This window comes from Pleurodeles waltl, chromosome 2_1, assembly GCF_031143425.1.
Source record: "Pleurodeles waltl isolate 20211129_DDA chromosome 2_1, aPleWal1.hap1.20221129, whole genome shotgun sequence".
Classification (NCBI taxonomy): domain Eukaryota; kingdom Metazoa; phylum Chordata; class Amphibia; order Caudata; family Salamandridae; genus Pleurodeles; species Pleurodeles waltl.
Window position 1 is genome coordinate 490437303 of NC_090438.1, and position 20580 is coordinate 490457882.

Genomic DNA, 20580 nt, shown 5'->3' on the forward strand with positions numbered 1-20580 from the left:
TGAACAAGCAGCAACACTAAATCTTACACTGTCCAGTTCATAAAATGTATCCATGCAGATTTTCAATGTGCAAACATGGAAGTGCGTTTGCTGCTTTTATGCTTCAAAGATAACTATCCCTATGGACATTCTCGTACTCCTAGTTACCTTTAACATATAGAGGTTTTCCCTACCATTTGTCGCCTAGGAAGAAACGTAGACCTTTCTTTCATTGGTTTCCTCTCTGGAATTACTCACAAAGTTAAGGATTTGTGGAGGTTTTCTTCATTTTTCTGGGTCCCCGCCCATTAGGGAACCCCCTGTCATCACCTCCTTAACTCTAAATCTGTGAATGCCTCAATTCTGCCACCGTGGCATTTGTAAGTGTTCTTTTTAAAATAAAATAATCTAGCATTCTGGATTCTGTGAATCAGGATGTGTATTTTATATTTAAAAATATTGATTTTGAACAGTTAAGTTGAGTTTGTTGAATAATGATTGTCTTGCGAAGTTAAGCTGTAGTATTTTGGTCCTTCGGTAAAGGTGAACCAAGAGTACTGCAGCCTGTCTCTATTTGCTAGCAGCACTAGGGGGCTCTGAGAAATTAGCCAGAGTGTGCTAAGATGTGAGCCTCTCTCCCACTTCTTTTGTGCTTTTCACCCACTTTTTGGCTCCCAGGGAACCCAGAGTACTAACCATTGATCATCAGATTGGCTAAGTTCTTCAACCTTGAAAATCATTTTTCCTAATTAAAGGTGACTCTAATTGAAAATTGATACTGAATAGGAATACTCTCTCAATGAAGTCCTCTTGTTTCTCTTTCTAACATTCTCTGTTTGTCCTTTACAGGAGTACACAATTGATGTCTTCTTTCGGCAGAGTTGGTGGGATGAGCGTCTAAAATTTGATGGGCCAATGAAGATTCTTCCTCTTAACAACCTGCTGGCCAGTAAAATATGGACACCGGACACATTCTTTCACAATGGCAAGAAATCTGTGGCTCATAACATGACCACGCCAAACAAGCTGCTTCGACTGGTAGACAACGGTACCCTGTTGTACACTATGAGGTAGGTGCGCTGCAACCCTGCAGCCTACACATTACTGACATACTGACACCAACGCCTGCTCCTCATTTGGTTTCATATTTGGGACCCATCATGAAATCAAGCTCATCAAAATGTCTGGAGAATACAGAATGCAACTGTCATTGTGATTGTTTCAATCACTGATTGATACCTATATTTTTTTAAATAGATAAAAAACAGCCAACGCTTCAGTTGCTTGGACATGTAAGAGAAAGCAGGCGGGTATACAAAACAGGAAAGGGCAGTTCAAGTTTTATTTAACCTCATCCTTATACATCTTTGATGTCATGAAACGCATTACTGAAATGTAGTTTTAGTTTAAAAAATGAAAGGAAAAACATAACATTAAAAACAAGACCCTTGGATAATGCGTGAATAATGAGAGTAGTGCTTTTAAGAGAACTTGTGCCGCGCTTAGTGCCCTTACTCCCTACTGGTTAGTGATGCAACCTGTCTTAGTTTGCACGTATGTGCCAGGATGGGGGTTAGAATGAATGTGTGCCAACCCATCTTCGCTGATACCATACTAGGTATCCCTGCCTTTGAGAGATGTGCTCCCTTCCATTGCCTTTGTTAAGGAAGTTTGGTTTACTGCATGGGCATTTTCAGTGACACGGTGACGACGGTGGGTGGGGCAGTTGCCTTTGACACTTCAGCACCACATTTCCTTCGGCAATTTATTTTGTTTGTTCTTTCCTGGTGTCACTCAGAAAAGCTGCTGCTTCTCACATGAAAATATTGAACTGGTAGGTCAAGACCAAAGGTATTGCTCTTAAAATCATCTTAACTTAAGTTCCCTTATCAGGCATAGTAATAGCTCTTTATTATGGTGTATTTCAGCATGAGCGTTCCAATTTTTCGGCCCAGCCTAATGAACAGTTTGAGAGATCTTTGATAAATTCGTTCCATTCTTCTTGACGGTCTTTACTGGCATAATCTTGCTCTATTCTGATGCTGGCCTAACAACGTTGTCTAAAGTTCTTTTCCTAATTACTGGTTTTAGTGATCCATTTAAATGATTTTAATTTGTCAGTTGTCATTTCCATGTATCTTTATATTTTGCTCCTTAGCTTGAACTGCTGGATGGATATTTCTTCTCGTTCTATTCTCAGTTATAACTTCAGTTACTCTTTTCAGCTCCAGGTCTCTAGCCAGGTATTGTAAAGTTGTCACGGCATTTTACCTGCCTTCAGATTGATGGTGCTATCTGACTGCATAGAGAAGCCAGTCGTGCGTTTTCCCCGAGATTGCACAAAAGCCATTTTGCTCTACAGGATGGCATTCAACTTACTTTTCAAAAACACGGGAAGTCTTTCACGACTTCGCTTTACTTCCTTTAGAAATGAATGGCCGCCTTCCCATTTCTCTGGGGTTCTTCCCCATAAAATACTCTTACCTTCAATTTCTCCTCAGTGTTTCTACTGAGATTATTTGGGCAATCAGTCTCTGCTGAAATAAAACATTTTATGTGACATTTTGTCTGGAAGAACCTTTTTATTATGCTCCGTGCCCATGTACCTTTGGTGTAAGTCTCCAGCATTATATATGTATAAGCCTTTACTGAGTCAAATGTGTATTTTTTGTGAGACGTGATATTTTGAGTTTTTCTCTTATTTTAGCTCACAAAATGCCCTTCATATCCTTGATTGAGTTTTGATGTATTTTATGTTGGCTTTCAGGAGACTAATGCCCTGCTGTGAAGTCTAAGTCATTCATGCAGAGAAGAATCATAATTTACTTGCCTTCTTCTTTCAGGATGTCTTTGGAAACTTATACTTGTGTATCAATTATATATCAGTTGTGAAAAGATAAAAAAATATGATTACTAGTATGCAGCCATGCGTCTTCGCCAGTTGGTTTTAACATTGTGTATCTTTTGCCTTCAAGGCCATTTCTAATGTCTAATACGGTTGGTGGCATTCACAATTTCTATTGTTTTTGGCACACTATCAAATTATCTGCAGTGTCTAACTCTTGCTGCAGTTAGAAAATGTGAAGTGAAGTGTCTTATTTTTGTCACACCTCTGTTTTCCACAATGAAGTTCAGTTCAAATGCTTAATCCGTGGCAGAAAGGCATTTATTAAAGCCTGCTGGTACTCTCTACAGGATTTGATAGTGTAATCTCAAATTTAGTTTTGGATTTTCAGTAGTATAAATGTGGAGAATACAATTTGGTCTATGTTGACAATTGTTAGAAATTGGGTCTTTGGTTGGCAGTCAGGTTACCCCCTTTCCAAGCAAGGACCCTCACTCTAGTCAGGGTAAGTCACACACGATCCAAATTATCCTGTGCCCACCCTCTGGTAGCTTGGCACTGAGTAGTCAGGCTTAACTTAGAAGGCAATGTGTAAAGTATTTGTGCAATAAACCATACAATAACACTTTATAGCACCACAAAAATACACCACACAGTGTTTAGAAAAATATATAATATTTATCTGGATATTTGCAGGTCAAAAGGATAAAAAGATGCAATAAGAAATCGCAGAGATATCACTGAAAAGTGATATGAAGTGTCTTAAGTCTTTAAAAAGCAAACAAAGTCTCTTTCAAGCACAAAGTACCTGGTTTGGAGTGAAAAATCTCCGCAGAGGGCCGCAGAGGAGGAGATGCGTGGAAAATGGTGTGTGCATCTGTTTCACCCCTTCACACAGGGACTTGCGTCATTATTTTTCACGTGGGGAAGACGGTGTATCGATTTCCGGCACGCCGACAGTATCCTCTGTGGGTTGCGGGGTTTTCAGACGCCCTGGGGTTTGTGCGTGGAATCCTGGGCTTGTTGTCTGGCTGCGCGTTGTTCCGGTGGGTTGTGCGTGGAATTTTCTCCCTCACGGCAGGCGCCGCGTCGATTTCATCTCTGGAAGTCGGGCAGCGTTGTCCAGGCGGGCCGTGCGTCGAACCTCCGGTCGCACAGCAGGTACTGCGTCGATCTTTTCCTGGCGAAGTCGAGCGTCGTCGTCTCGGGTCGGCGTGCAGTGAATTTTTCACCGCGGAGCAAGCTGTGCATCACATTTTTCACCGCACAAGGAGTCCAGTTGAAAGAAAGAAGTCTTTTTGGTCCTGAGACTTCAGGAAACAGGAGGCAAGCTCTATCCAAGCCCTTGGAGAGCACTTCTGCAACAAGGCAACAGTTCAGCAAGGCAGCAGGGCGACAGCAAGACAGCAGTCCTCTGAAGAAAGCAGTCAGGTGAGTCCTTTGGGCAGCCAGGCAGTTCTTCTTGGCAGGATGCAGTTTCTGGTTCAGGTTTCTTCTCCAGCAAGTGGCTGAGGTGGTAGAGCAGAGGCCCTGTTTTATACCCAAATGTGCCTTTGAAGTGGGGGAGACTTCAAAGAGTGGCTTAGAAGTGCACCAGGTCCCCTTTTAGTTCAATCCTGTCTGCCAGGGTCCCAGTAGGGGGTGTGGCAGTCCTTTGTGTGAGGGCAGGCCCTCCACCCTCCCAGCCCAGGAAGACCCATTCAAAATGCGGATGTATGCAAGTGAGGCTGAGTACCCTGTGTTTGGGGTGTGTCTGAGTGAATACACAAGGAGCTGTCAACTAGACCCAGCCAGACGTGGATTGTAAGGCACAGAAAGATTTAATTGCAAAGAAATGCTCACTTTCTAAAAGTGGCATTTCTGGAATAGTAATATTAAATCCAACTTCACCAGTCAGCAGGATTTTGTATTACCATTCTGGCCATACTAAATATGACCTTCCTACTCCTTTCAGATCAGCAGCTACCACTTCAATAATGTATGAGGGCAGCCCCAATGTTAGCCTATGAAGGGAGCAGGCCTCACAGTAGTGTAAAAACGAATTTAGGAGTTTTACACTACCAGGACATGTAAACTACACAGGTACATGTCCTGCCTTTCACCCACACAGCACCCTGCCCTAGGGGTTACCTAGGGCACCCATTAGAGGTGACTTATATGTAGAGAAAGGGGAGGTTTAGGCTTGGCAAGTACTTTTAAATGCCAAGTCGAGGTGACAGTGAAACTGCACACACAGGCCTTGCAATGGCAGGCCTGAGACAAGGTAAAGGGGCTACTTAAGTGGGTGGCACAACCAGTGCTGCAGGCCCACTAGTAGCATTTAATCTACAGACCCTAGGCAAATATAGTGCACATACTAGGGACTTATAAGTAAATTAAATAGTCCAATTGGGTGTGATCCAAAGTTACCATGTTTAAAGGGAGAGAGCATATGCACTTTAGCACTGGTTAGCATTGGTAAAGTGCGCAGAGTCTAAAAGCCAGCAAAAACAGTGTCCAAAAAGTGGAGGGAGGCAGGCAAAAAGTTAGGGGTGACCACCCTAAGGCATGTCAGGTCTAACAATAATGATAAGTGTAAGAAAGGGGGTCTCTAGATGGCAGTCAGTTTACACCCTATCCAAGTAGGGACCCTCTCTCCAATCAGGGTTAGGGAGTGACACGCCCAAGACAACCCCTGCTGACCCCCCTTGTTAGCTTGACACAAGCAGTCTGGCTTATCTCAGAGGAAATGTATAAAGTATTTGCACAAACACATACAATAACACAGTGAAATCGCCACAAAAGGACTCCACACTAGTTTAGAAAAATAGCCAATATTTATTTACCTCAAACAAGACCAAAATGACAGAAATCCAACATTAAAAAGAAAAGATATCACTGTTCAAAATTAAGAGTCTCCTTCCATAAAAGTAAATGGTTGCATCCTGGTAAGTGTAAAAAATAAAGACACAAGGGAGGTGATGCGTCAGAAAGGCAAGCAATGCGTCAAATTCTTACTTGCAAGTGAGGCAGTGTGTTGATTCTTACTTCACCTGGCAGGCAATGGGTCATTTCTGTACCTGCAGGAGGACGATACGTCTATTTCCGGGCATGCAGCCTTGGGTCTGTGAGGTGAAACAAAGTCCAATCTTTTCACTCCCATGGCAGAAGCAGGAGCAGGCCAGCACAGCAAAGCAACAGGCAGAGAGGCAGGTCTTCCTCAAGCATCTAGCCCATGGGTACTCACAAACATTTTCCCAGGGGCTGCACTGTTTGGTCTGTGATGTGACTGAGGGCCGCATTGATGCCAGCAGGGTGGCGGTCAGAGGGTTGGGGTGGGGAGGGGTAGTGGTAAAGTGGTTGTAGGGGAAGTGAAGTGTATACATCTAGTGTCTGAATTGCGCACTTTGAAACCAGAAACCTGGGTATAAATCCCGGCTTCTCCACTTAACCAAATTGTGTGATCCTAGGCAAATATTTTATTTCACTCTACCTCCTTTTTCTTCATCATCACACGTAAGAATCTTGAAATACATCTTCAGGGTGTATGCTGTATAAACCCTTCTGTGTCTGATTTAATAAACTATAAAGTTGTTCATGTATAAAAGAAACCGAGTCCTCCCAAAGAGTTCACATAACAACTGACTTGCCTCTTAGTTCTCAGTTCACATTGTTGCCAGGGTGTTAGTGGTGAAGGGGGATAAAAGTTTCTAGATTTATGTTTGAAAAATATCACTTTAAAAAACACTTCTCAATGTAGTGATATAATTGTGTGTTCAAAGGTGAAGCGGTTCTGCAGGTTAATGAAATGCAGTTTTTGAATTTCAAACAGATTATACTTTTATATTTTTGCTTCAAGATGTCTTAAATAATGAAGGTGTTTCTAAAGTTGAGTTCCAGGACACCCTAGTTACTCCCTTTTCAATTAGCCTCCAAATAAATACTTGTCCGTTTAACAATTTTCAGTGCTAGTGCCAAGTCAAATAAACAGCAGCACAGTGCTGCTGATCACCTGGGGGCTGCACGTAAATGTCAGGAGGGCCGCATGTGGCCCCCGGGCCGTACTTTGAGTATCACTGATCTAGCTCTTCTCCCTGGCAGAATGTCCACAATCCAGGAGTGTTCCAAAGTTGTGGAGTCAGCAGTCCAATACTTATACTCATTTTTGCCCTTAAAGTAGGCAAACTTCAAAGGAAAGTCTTTGTAGTGCACAAGACTCTGCCTTTCCCTGTGTCCTGGTCCCAGACACACTCTAGGGGGTTAAAGACTGCTTTGTGTAAGGACAGGCACAGCCCTATTCAGGTGCAAGTGTCAGCTCCTCCCTCTACTCTAGCCCAAGAAGTTCCATAAGGATATGCAGGACCCACCTCAGCTCACTCTGTGTGTCTGTCTGGAATGAATTCAAAAACAGTTCAACTGTCAGTCTGACCCAGACGTGTATTCAGCAACCAGGCAGAGGCACAGAATGGTTAAACAAGAAAATGCCAACTTTCTAAAAGTGGCATTTTTAAACTTACAATCTAAAAGCCAACTGCACCAAAAGATGTATTTTTGAATTGGGAGTTCAGAGACCGCAAACTCCACATCTCAATCTGCTCCGAATGGGAAACTGCACTTAAAAGATATTTCAAGGCAATCCCCATGTTACCCTATGGGAGAAATAGGCCTTGCAATAGGGAAACCGAATTTAGCAGGATATCACTATCAGGACAGGTAAAACACACCATTACATATCCTACCTTTCAAATATGCTGCACCCAACGTATGGGGCTGCCTAGGGCCTTCTTTAGGTGTGACTTACATGTTGAAAAATGGAAGGTTTGGGCCTGGCAGGTGAGTACACTTGTAGGTCGAATTAGCAGTACAAAACTGCACACATAGACACTGAAGTGGCAGGTCTGAGACATGCTTACAGGGCTACGCAGTGCTGCAGGCCCACTAGTAGCAATTGATTTGCAGGCTCTGGGCACACACAGTGCACTTTAATAAGGACTTAATAGTAAATCAAATATGCCGAACATGGGGAAACCAATCACCAATCCAATTCAGACAGTGAGGACTTGCACTTTAGCACTGGTCAGCCATTGCAAAGTACCCAGAGTCCTAAAGCCAGCAAAAACAAAATTTGTCAGAGGGATCAAAAACCAGAGGTCAGAGGCAAAAAGTACAAGGAAACCACAGCAAGTGCTGATAGGTCTAACAATAAGTGTTCAAGTTAATGAGATAATATTGTGTTGGCACATTAAAGCCAGACCTATTGGGTTTGCTAGTGCTTGTTATGAAAGAAGCCCCTATCTCTGAGGGAAGCAGTCTGTTTGAAAACAGTGGTCAATTTTAAGGTATGCAAACATCGAAAAAAAGGTCTGCAATCCCTCGCAGTATTCCATCACTGTGTTGAGAAGAATTTGGCGTGAGCAGCAAAACTTCAATAACTTTAATGTGGCAGGCGGTTTAATGGCATCCTATAATTGTATACTTTTCAATGCGACTGACTAGTATAACAGATGCACAGCAAAATGAAGCCTGATTCGAAAACTAGTCAAAATGCAGAAGGCACCCATGGTTTTTACAACATCGGAAGCCTTGTTATTAAAAATAGGGTATATTTTACGAGGAATCATTTTGTTCACACAAGCAGGGGTGCGACCAAAGTCAATGACTGCAGAGCCAATGAAAGGCGAATTTATAACAATTGCAACCGTCATCACTATGATTCCAAGAACTGAATAAAATAAAATCTATTAATCCCATGTACAAAAATGACATTTCACTTCATTTCTTAGTGTCGGCGGTGCCACATGCCCTTCTACCTCACTGTCGATCTCCTTTGTGCGTACACCTTTGGCGATAGTCACCTGAACGATTCAGGCAGCCAACACGCAGGATCTGTGAGAGGACATGCGTTTTATATACTATGTTAATGTAAATGTCACTGGAGTGCCCTTAAAGTGCATGGTTGGTCAAGAATACCGAGAGACGGATGATTTAGGACGCCGACGGATGCACCATGTCAACATTGTGATAAAGGTGACCTTCGGCTCTTTTTTCGTAAAACGCATATTTCCTTTATCTCCATTGTTCTTTTTTTAATGTTACAGAATACAAAAAAAAAAAAAAAAAACTATATAACTATATCCACAACGCTCACCCCAGAAAAGGGAACAACAGCTAGGTGGCAGTAACCTCCAGTTTTCTAGAAAATTGCTTTTTGAATTTTAGAAATGTGATGTTTTGTTTTCAAGATGAATTAAATAGACCTCTCGGGTAAAGAGCTACACGAAGAATGAAATTTGAATTACTCCCGAAGGTGCAAGTTATTCATCCTTTTCCCTAATGTGCAAGCATTAGATTTGTATCTTTTAATGGAGAAAGGTTCTTGGGAACTGAAGGCCTCTTTTCACAACAAAGCACCATACCCTCTGTATAATTACTTTTAGGGAAACAGGTGAATGCGCGTGACGCAAAGCACGGTGGCTCAGTGAGCTGAACGTTCACAGTGACAAATGCGGTGGTCTGAGGACATGAGCTTGAATCCCAACAAGGAAGACTTCGTTCTAGTGGGGTAAACCTGAGTACCTTAACTTCTCTGCTGTTTAGCAATGGAAGAAATGTCAGAAGGATATTATTCACAGCAATGTAGAACAAGTTACTAATAAACACGAAGGTAAATTAACGGTAGAAGAACTGTGGGATTTTGCGTTATGTAAAAAGTTATTTCTACTACAGCTTACTAAAGAAGTATTATGCAACTTCCGTGTTTAGGAATTCACAGCACATATGTTTATGTGGCTGCCTGGAAAGGCTTAGAACCGTGGACAGCGACACTGAACTCACTTGAGAGCTGAATTAGGGATATAACCTTCAGAACGAGTCTTGTCTCCATATTTGGTAATTGAGGTTTTGTGGATTATTAGATTAATGCCTAGAATCCATCCGACTCCAAATTAATTGACTGTAACTGCTATAACTACACCAAACATTCCAGCAACCGGAGGATTACACGGTACTGCATGAAACTATGTTGCCAATCAAATATGATCCTATCATTTGAGCACTCGCACACGCACATTAAAACAAGGATTGGCAAAAGCCTGGCTTTGGCTGCTGAGGGTTGTGCTTTCCCAGTGTTTGTTTCCTCTAATTTGTTTTAAAGGACTAACAAAAAACATATGCATGCGTATGGGGGCATGGGTAGCTGTTGTTTTAATGTCTTTTGTTATATTTTTCTAAAAACAGTTCGAAGTTGGGCGCTTCCACAGGCGACCATCTTGGAATCGTGTTAGTAAACTACAACCAAACAATTCACTATCACTATGCTTGCAGACTCGTGCATGTCTGTGTGGCCATTTTCACATTTTTTGGACAATAATAAATATTAACAAGCATTTGCAATGCAATGGGTCTTGCGTTTGCTCGAGTTAGAGCTATTAGCGTTGTAAACTCCTAACCAGACTTTTCTTGTCACATAAGCTGAAAAGTAAAACAGTTTCACATAAGCCAGCCGACAGTCACTATGAGCACGAAACAGACACACAAAGGGAAACAGGTGTTCGCTAGCAGTGCAACGTATCAGCACAAGTGCAATTATCAATTGTAACCGGCAAAAGTGCATTTATATATGTAACAGAGTTGATGTCATGCTAAGCACTCGATTACTGCCCAGTAAGATCGCGCTGTCTACAAAATAAAGTGAAAAAGTAGTCCAGAAACCATAGGGGAAATATGGAGCCTCGTATGTTTTCAGTAGCTGGTCGGTGTGCTGGAGGCGGGCTAAACACCGGAAAAGGCATGACATATGCATGCCTTTCACTAATGAAATCAAGCGAATTTTAAAAGGCAAGCCCACGAATCAACCAAACTGATGGATGTGACATGGGCGTGGTTAAAAGCCCACAGAGATTACATGAGGGACAGAGCGCTTTGAGCGCTCGACCCTCAAAAGCTCTAGCATCCCAGTAACACTGTCAAGGAATAATGGCGGAACAAAATTCCAAGGTAAGATAGTGAAAAAGCAAAGACTGTCCACGAGCTCTGACACTAATATGCACTATTTTCTGTGTAGGTTATGGCCTTATTCCTTATATCGCCACTTACTCAGAAGGCAACCAGTGTCTGAATTGGGGTGACCTCTTGATCTCTAGAGTATGCTGTTAGGCAAAAACAAAATGTGAATGACAATATGGCAGAGCAGCAGATAAAGGATGATGATTGAAAGCCCCTGTATGTTTATGTGTATATGTATGCATTTTTAAGTATTTCTTAAAAAAATACATCTTCTTCCACCCTCCAAAGCATACACCATGGGGTAATAGGTCAGCCGGCTTCAGCCATTGTCTCTCTTGCATTGTAAACAACATTTTTCATGATCTCAAATGGACACTCGCTGAAATCAAGTGAACTTCAGTGACAGGACAGGTGGACTGGTATTTACTTTGACAAGTGCTTTTATCTTTCCATTCTTAGTCCTTTACTATGTTCTGCCATTCTTTTACATTTAAAATATGCCTTCACGGAGCAGTAAATCAAAGGCAATTACTACCTGCACTTTGTGCCGAAAAGAATCTTATTTTCATGTAATGTGAGTTTAAACTAAAAAGGTTGTCTATGCCATTTATTTTTGCGTATGCTTCAAATAAAAAAAATTAAAAAACATTGCCCCACTTACCAAGGCCAGACTTAGTTGCTTTTCCAGTTGTTGTTATATTAAAAAGGTACTGGCAGAAATTAAAATGCATTTTATTTCATGTTTAAAATGGAAAATGTAGGCAGTAACATTTATTGGTAGTTGATAGACCAGGGTGCCGAACTGAATACACAGTAAAGCATTCTGTTATCAACTTCTCTAAAGAAGTGCCTTCATGTGATAGAATATACATATAACATCATGCCCTTCCCTTTCAAAATCAGAAGGGAATGGCTTCTCAGCTATGCGAATATTGTCGGTTAGTAATACCTATTTTTTGTACATTGCCAAAGACCGTACTGTTTCTTGGCATTGTACCTATGATGGAATTGTACCTTTGAGTTATTACTATGACCAAATTTAATGCCACTTTACCAACCTAATGAGGATGGAACACCGAACCTCCCTGCTAGCAAGAAATGCCAGAAAACATGAAAAGGATAATTAGTTTTGCAGTTATATTTTGTTTCTTGGAACAGGCTGGATGGCACGCCGAACACTGGATCTTGCATGCCGTAAAGTGCCTGCCCCAGTTGGAATTTTGATCAACCTCAGCCTTTTTTTGTTATCAGGCTGACAACATTGCAGAAATATTTCTGTTTCTTTGGATAAGAATGAGTCATGGGATGTTGTCATTTATATAAATTCATAAACAATGAAGAGTGAGAGATTCATGCCATACAGTTACCACGGAATTTGTTTAGAAGCATTGATCTCTCTAAATAAATACTTTTGTCTTTACAATTTGAAAATAGGGCCTGCCATAATTATGTGGCTCTGTTGAAATTCACCAGCATTGTATAAAGCCTGGAAGGGGATCAGCAGTGGAGGAAATGGTAGAAGTGACTGAAAGGTAAACCAAAGACCAAAAGACATCATGAAAAAAGAGCCAGGGTGATTGGAAGTGCTTGCAAAAAACAAGTTGAAAGAGTGAGGAAATACATCATCTAAAAAGTAAATGTAGAAAGTCGGCATAAAGACATTGCCCTTTTTCAATATCGTTATTTAAAAAATTATATAATCATATACATGCATTAACAAATGGAAAAAGTGGACCCCCACATGCACAGAATATAATTTAGTGCAAAATCTCAAGGACACATGCTGTGCCTCTTTAGGCTAAAGATTAATAAACCACAAGTTACTCTCTGAACTCGTTGGGCACTTTAGGCATACACATTTTATTCCATTGTATGCAAAAGAGGTTATAATAAACACGATTTGGCTGCTATTCTCTTGGAAGAAGAGGAGATGAAAGGGATTAGAGGGAGGTTTAGTGGTGGGATGCCTACATTATATTGCGAAGGAGTGAGTATTATGTGTGCTTCGTCCGTTTGTGACACATCCGTCAGAAAAGACAGGCAGGGTGTCTTGGCAGGTAACTATAAGAAACTATTAGAAGAGCAAAGAGAGTACGCTGAAGAAGGAAAGTGTGGTGGATAAATTCGAGTAACGTTTCTTGCAGAGTTGACGCTACTTTTGCAGTGAAGTGCACAGAGTTCTCACAAAGGAACAATCAGAAAAGCCAGGTCACGAAGATCCAGATTTATGGTGGCCTAGCGCCATTCTAACGCCACATTAGCGTCATTTTTTTAGGCTAATGTGGTGCTGGAAAGGCAAAAACGCTGCAACACATCTACAAAGTGGGGCAATGCTTGAATTGCGCCACTTTGTAACTCCTTGTGCACATTATGCCTGTGCCAGGCCTAATGTATGCAAGAGGGGGGGGGGGTAAAAATAGCACAAAGGATCCTATGAGATTCCTTTGTGCCATTTTCATTGGCACGTTTTAACGCCTGCTAAGTGCAGGAGTTAAACAGAGGCTCTTATTGTGTTCAGTGGGCCTCTGGGTGCTTTGCAGGAATAGCGTTGAAAGTTTTGATGATAGTCCAACAAAGCGCTGGACTAGTGTAAAAAAGAATTATGACGCTAGTCCCCCTGACTACGCAATGGTGCACCGTATTTTAAATACGGTGTACACATGGTGCTGTTAGGGGGGCACTAAGGAGCGCAAGAAAAGTCTATACAGTGGAGACAGCCTCTAGGAATAAAAAATTAAATATAGAGGGCAGAGGGTTTCTGTTGCTTGCTGAAGCCAAATAAATCTAACAGTTTGATTCTTTTAGGCAGGGAGAGAAATGAACACATTTGTCCAGTGTAACTGAATGTTGAGACAACTCCAGACATTAACCTGGTTCCTTACGTTATAAGTTGAATGCCTAGACTATAAGACCACATCTTCATCCAGAAGGTTAAAATAATGCATGTTGATAGAAATTACCATCTGTTGCATAGTATTTCCTCAGATTTTTTTCTGTCTTTCGCTGAACATGTTTTTGCTGGCCATTTGGCTCTGTGTAATTTGCTCCTGTTAAAGAGTGGTAAAGTACTTACACTCACTTCTCTATGAGGCATATTTAAGAGCCCCTAGCGCCATTCTATAGCCACATTAGTATAATGTTTTGACACTAAAAGGACAAAAATGCAGCACCATATTTACAAAGTGGTTCAATGCATGCATAGCGCCACTTTGTAAACCTTTGCGCTATATTATGCCTGCACCAGGCATATCATATGCAAAGGGGACGTACCCCCCATTGGGGGGGGTAAAAAAATAGAACAAAGAAAATTTTTTGCGTCATCTTTTTCAGCACTTTTAACACTTGCTCAGAGCAGGCATTAAATATAGGCTTCCATTGGTTACAATGGGCCTCTGGGTGCTTTGCAGGATTAGTGTCAACATTTTTTATGCTAATCCTGCAACGTGCCAGACTAGCATACAAAATTACTACTGCCGTGGTGTGCTGTAATTTAAATATGGTGCGCACATCATGGTGTTGGGGGGTGCTAAGGGGTGCAAGAAAAGTGGCGCTGCACTGTTTGCGGCACCACATTTCTTAAATATGCCCCCAATGTGTTAGAATAGATATACCTCTAATTGGCATATTTATTTATTTGTAAGTTCCTTGTAGTTGTACCACATGCACTAAGAACCTGTAAATTACATGCTGCTAGTGAGATGCAAAACTCATTTTGCCACCGAGTAAAGTAGCACTGTAAAACATATTTCCAGGCCTCCCACTTCAGCCGGGATGTGCAGTTTTAAACTGCCATTTCAACCTGGTAAACTAAACTTTTTCCAGGCCTAACCCTTCCTTTTTAATACTTATAGGTCACCCTTAAGCTAGGCCTTAAAAGGCCATAGCACAGGGACATGATATTTATAAAGTAGAGCATGTATATTTAGTGTTTTATATATCCTAGCAGTGAAACCCCCCTCCCCCAAAGTCATTCTCACTGTGGCATGACTGGCTCCCCCATAGGTTAACAGTGATTTAGGCTACTACTTTCATAACTGCTAAATTCACTTTTGGAATACATAGAAAAATGGCTAAAAGACCCATTTTAATAGTAGTTTAAAACACAAATGAATCATAAAGTTGGATTTTATATTAATATTTTGGAAATTACACTTTTAGAAAGGTATTATTTTCCTGCCTAAAACCAAAATGTTTCCCTGCCAGTGCCCAGCTGTCACCTGATCCCTGATGGCACCACTGGGATGAAATGTGTATGACTTCCAGACAGTTTACAAAGGGCTCTGGGAGTGGGAAAGGAGACTCCTTCCTTGACAGCATAGGGGCTGTGCCCAACTCCTTTCTGTGCTTCTGAGGATACCGGCATTGTCACTGGCAGGTGAACCTCAAATCTAGGCCTGTCTCCCCCTTGTTCCGAGTCAAGCTGGCAGCACTTCCAGTGGAAGTAGAGAGAAACTGACTTGAACTGGTTTAGGTGTGGGCATGGATTGCCCTCCAGTCACAGGCTGGCACTAGTTATAAAAGTGGACCCACACAAATGTCTTATCAGAAAACTATAGGACCTGAGAAAAATCAGAAGAAGGGTGGCTCTACTGTCTGAAGAACCCGAAGGAAGACTGGACTTGCTTGCCTTGAGCCCAGCACCTCAGAAGTGGCTTCAAGAGTCAGTTGGCTAACCTCCTGTTTGAGCTACAGGGACACAACAAGCTTCCAGAGCCCTCTCTCCCTGCAAGTGCCCAGCTGATCAGTTCCAGCTGGACTTGCTGGGGACCCTGCTCCTCCATACTGCAAGAAATGGGACTTATTAACGTTTTGCCAACTCTCTGCCTGGAGAACCAATGGAGACTAAAATTGTGGAATAAATCACAGCTGTTGATGTTGAATCACTGGTCCGTCTCAACTTGCTGGGTTGTCATTCTAAAGGAGATCCGACTTCCAGAAAAATGTCCAAGTCTGAACATAGTGAGCTTCACCGAGACTGATGCTGAGCCAAAGCTGATCAACTTCGAGGAATTCCTAAGCACGGATTCGGCCTTCGACCACTCAGAGCTTTCCTATTTTTGGAGATGACAACATTGGGACCCTGCTTTTCAGAAACCCACTGCAACCAAGCCTCGCTTTAGTCCCAGCTTGTAGCTTGCCACCCCAATGACTTGTTGAGGACCACTTTTTCTCCATAAAGGTTTTTTTGACTTAGACCCAGTCTAGCATAAACTAGATAACTGAGGTTGGTGTGTTGTTCTTTAGGCAGTATTTTGTGACTTTATTAACTAAAATGTTCTCTATTTTTCTAAATTCTTTTGAGATTTTTCTTATGTTGTGTCATTTCACTTTATTAGTTTTTGAGTACTGCATAAGCACTTTATTCATTGCCTTTAAGTTAAGCCTCACTGCTTTGTGATAAGCTACCAGAGGGCTAAGCACAGGTTTATTTAGTGACTTTTGGTGGTTTACCCTGACAAGGAATGTGATTATTACTTGAGGTGGGTTCTTACCCCTTCAACTAATACTCCAGTTTCTTACAATGGTGAATTTACTTAGCAGAAGAAATGGCTGATTGATGCACATCATGTTTTTTAAATTAAGGAAAGTAAGCATAGACCTACTTTTTTTCAATTATTCATTATTTGTTTGAAATACAAAAATATTTCTGTTGAATAATATTTTTCCTCTAGACCTGTGCCCAATGCTTGAGGCACTCACTGAATTTTATGAGAGTTCAGATGAGAGTTGTTGGATATTTTAATTTGGGCTTAATACCATTGCTTTAAATGATAATTAGCTCAGATGAAACACTTGTTATGTTATGCAATGGTTTGTTATGTTAAGTTAAGATTTGTTATGGTGTGTTATATTGTGGTGGGTTATGTTATGGTATGTGTATTTGTAAAGCGTACAATCAGCAGTGAGGGTATTCTGGTGCTGAGCAGATGTGTGTGCCTCGCCCTGCGTAGGCTAGGTTGGTTAATTGAAAAGCCAGGCCTTCTGCTTCTTGTGGAATTCAAGAAGTGTGCAGTAGACTCTGCTGTTGAATGGAAGGTTGTTCTATGCTTTAGGAGCAATGTGAGAAAACACCCATCCTCCTGATCTAGTTCTGTGTGTATGCATTGGTTGTGGGCAGGAAGGATTCTCATGGAGCAGAGGTTTTTGGGTGGTTGGGGGAAGGATTGTTCAGGTAAGTGGGGCCTAAATTATGTAGTGCCTTGAAGGTGTATGTGAAGAGTTCCAAATGAGGGCATCTGTGTATTGAGAGCCAGTGGAGCTCCCTCAGGTGTAGTGTGATGGACATTCTCTATGGGAGGTTAAAGATGTGTCTGGCTGCCAAGCTCTGACGGGCTTGTTGTCTTCAGCTGAGTTGTTTGGTGATCCTGGCATAGAGGATGTGTCCATTGTCCAATTTACTTGTGATTACGGCATGAGTGGCAGTTTTTCTGTTGTTGCTTGGGAGTCATATGAAGATCTTCTTCTGGATCTTCAGGGTGTGGAAGCAGGATGCAGCAATAGCATCGATTTATACAATCATGTTCAGTTTACAACTGATGATGATTCCAAGGTTCCTGGTCTGGGTGTTGGGTGTTGGTGTGGGTCTAAGTTCAGCATGCCACCAGTTGGAGTCCCCTGGAGAAGTGCTCTTGTTGAAGATAACTACGTCTGTCTTGTTGGTGTTCAGATTGAGATAGTTGGTTGTCATCCTCTTAGAGATTTTGGTCATGCAGGCAGGGAACTTGTTTCTTGTATTGGGGTTCTTATTTGAGAGAGAGAGTATAAGTTGCATTTTTCCAGCAGAGATGAGAATATTGATGTTGTGTGCACAAATGAGGATGGTTAGAGGTATCATGTATCCGTTGAAGAGGGTGGGCTAAGCAGTGAACCTTGAAGCACACCGCAGATGAGTCTACAGGCTTCTGAGGAGTAAGGTGCCAGGCTTGTATTCTATTTGTCAAGACACAGCAGGTCCAGAGGAAAGTAAGTCCTTGGGTGCCAATCTCAAGCAGGCACCTGATGATAATGGAGTGTGAGACTGTGTCCACTACAGTGGAGAGGTCCAGGAGAATGAGGACTGCAAATTCTGCTCTGTCAAGGATCACTATTAATGTGAAAATACAAACCAGGGCCTGCCACATATCTTTTTTTTTGGACATCCGCACAAAAAAAAAAACGTTAACACTGATCCAACATCAGTCCTCAAGAGCTGGTATATGTGAGATTCTCTAGTAATAATTTGGTGACAACTGCTTGGCCATTTTATGTTCACATTGAAACCCGTTACTCTGGAATATCAGATGTTTACATTTGTATATCTATGTAGATCAATGCACTCTCGTGGGTGGGCATTTTTAAATGGTTACTGTTAAACCTGGTATCCTTGGGGTGGTCTTACCCCAGACATTTTGTCTTCACCCCCTGTTTTGTTGCTATAAATTTTACTTTACCTTAGGACTCTGAGCACTTTACCACTGCTGATCAGTGCTAAAGTGCACATGCTTCTCCCCTAAAACATGGTAACATTGGTGTTTCCACAATTGTCAGATTTAATTTAGCTGTAAGTCCCTTGTAGAGGGGTGCACTATGAACCCAGGGCCTGTAAATTAAGTGCTTCAAGTGGGCATGCAGCACTAATTGTGACACCCACGTTTAGGCCTGCCACTGCAGAGCCTGTGTTCACAGTCTACCTGCCACCCTGACGTGGCACTCTTGCCAAGTCCAGAACTCTCATTTTCCTACATGTAAGTTACCCCAGGGGTAGGCACTAGGTAGTCCATAGAGCAGGGTGCCTTTTAAACAAAAGGAAGAACATATACTTTTTAGTCTCATGACCTAGTGAAGAAGAACCCCTAAGTTTGTCTTTCATTAATAAGAGGCCTGTCCCTCTCATAAACCAGTATTGGGAATTCCTTATAATACTTTTAAGCTGAAATTCCTGATCTGAGAGAAGTAGCTGCATCATACCATTGGAATGATACTAATAAATCCTCTTTACTGGTAAAGTCTCATAAGTTTAATTTATTATTACTATTTTAGAAATGCCACTATTTGAAAGTAGCAACACAAAACGATGATGGACTGAGTGCTGTAACTTTTCAAACAGTCACCTCCAGTCACAGATCTGGGTTTAATCCATCATTATTTTGCTCACCATGCCACCCCAGTTTGGACCCAGCCATATACAAATCATCCTTGTGGTGTATTTGTTGTGATTATTGTGTGTGTGTTGCACAAGTACTTTACACTTGCCTTCTAATTAGGCCTGTCTGCTCTTGCTGCTGTGTACAATATGTGGTTAACACCAATCTCTAACGGAGTGGCAGCAAACTGTAGGCGCATAAAAGAGGTAGAGAAAATGACTCACACAAATCAGACGCATAATTATTTATTAATAAAAAACACACACACATTCCTTCAATGTATGTGAATTTAAAAAAAGAGATGTGCCTAAGGGTATTGGAGAAACTGATCTTTGTTGCATTTTAGTTGTATTTTAACATACATATTTTTAAATTATAATTTAATTGAAGTGCCATTAGTGATATATCTGTACTTTTATTGTAGTAGATCATACTAAAGAGTACAAATCGAAAATAGCAAAAACCTGCACTTGTTTCTGCCACAACTGGGGGTGCTATAAAATTCTGGATTCATTGTACTCAAGGGACAACAGTCCCCACCATTTTGCCCCAACCACAGTGCAGACTGACCAGTAGTCCAGAATTGGATGGGCTGCTACTTCAACATAGAGGACTTTGAAGGACCTCACCCTCTGTGGCTAAGTTTGCCCCACTTCACCAGTGGACCAAGAAACACCCACAAAGGCACACCAATTGACTGCACCACAAACGGAGCATCCTTTGAGCTTCTTTTTGCCTGCATCCCTCAGCATCAGGACCACTCAGTTGAGGTCTATGGTGGTCAACCTGTAAAGTTTGAATCTTGCTTTAAAAATGATCTGGTGGCAAGGTAACATTCCAGAGTATCCCTTCCACTTCCCAAACAAGTCTGTCCTGCCAGACTTGGTCACGCAACTCGGGCTGGAGCTGCCAAACTAATTGTTTCAAACTTTTCGAAAGTTTCCAAACTTTTGTTTGGCCAATGCTTGTTTATGGTTGATAAACAACTTATTTATTTTTTCTAAAATTCATATCTCCTAAGCCCTCGGGTGGATTTTGATGATCAAGGTCTCTATAAATTCATATAAATATAATCTATTATTATAAATTGGTATCTTATTTTATTCGTGCTGTGTGACTTTCTTATTTCGTTCTTCGGTGTTGTTAAACACTTTACACATTGTTCCTTTGCTAAAGCTTACTGCCCACAGCCACAGCTACCCAGGGTTGAGTTTAAGGTTGAGTAAACATCCTTGACTGGACCCAAGGTGGTATTTGAGAGTGTACTGCATGATAAGGCATTCCAGCCATATCATGTAGTACACCCAAATCCTCTCAATTATCATATGACATGATACTTAATACTTTACCTCACTGTGATTGGCATTTAAAATTCAAAGTAACAATATTCTAAATACTCAGTAGTTTCAAATTGATCTGAGGATGACCACTTCAAGAACAAATAAAGTCTTGAAGAACTTGTCTTCGAAGAAACGTCTTGATCAGAATCCACTAGTGCAATTTATGGCCAGGTTTGCAGTGGGATACTAAGGGAGGCACTACCCCATAAATGTAACTATTTTAATGAATATTATGAATAAATCTGTCTAGACCAGCAGCATTTTTGCTGGTGTCAAGATTGTGTGCAAGGCACACTAACTGGCAATGACA

The 20580-nt window shown here is 41.5% G+C and overlaps 1 protein-coding gene across 1 annotated transcript in view; it reads left to right on the plus strand.

Moving 5' to 3' along the window:
• Positions 1 to 20580, plus strand: part of LOC138265760 (gamma-aminobutyric acid receptor subunit alpha-3-like) — a 1591340-nt gene that overhangs the window by 979967 nt on the left and 590793 nt on the right. Inside the window, exon 6 of the mRNA XM_069213778.1 lies at positions 829 to 1049. Within this exon, the coding sequence (XP_069069879.1) occupies positions 829 to 1049 (221 nt within the window). The remainder of the gene's footprint in view (positions 1 to 828; positions 1050 to 20580) is intronic.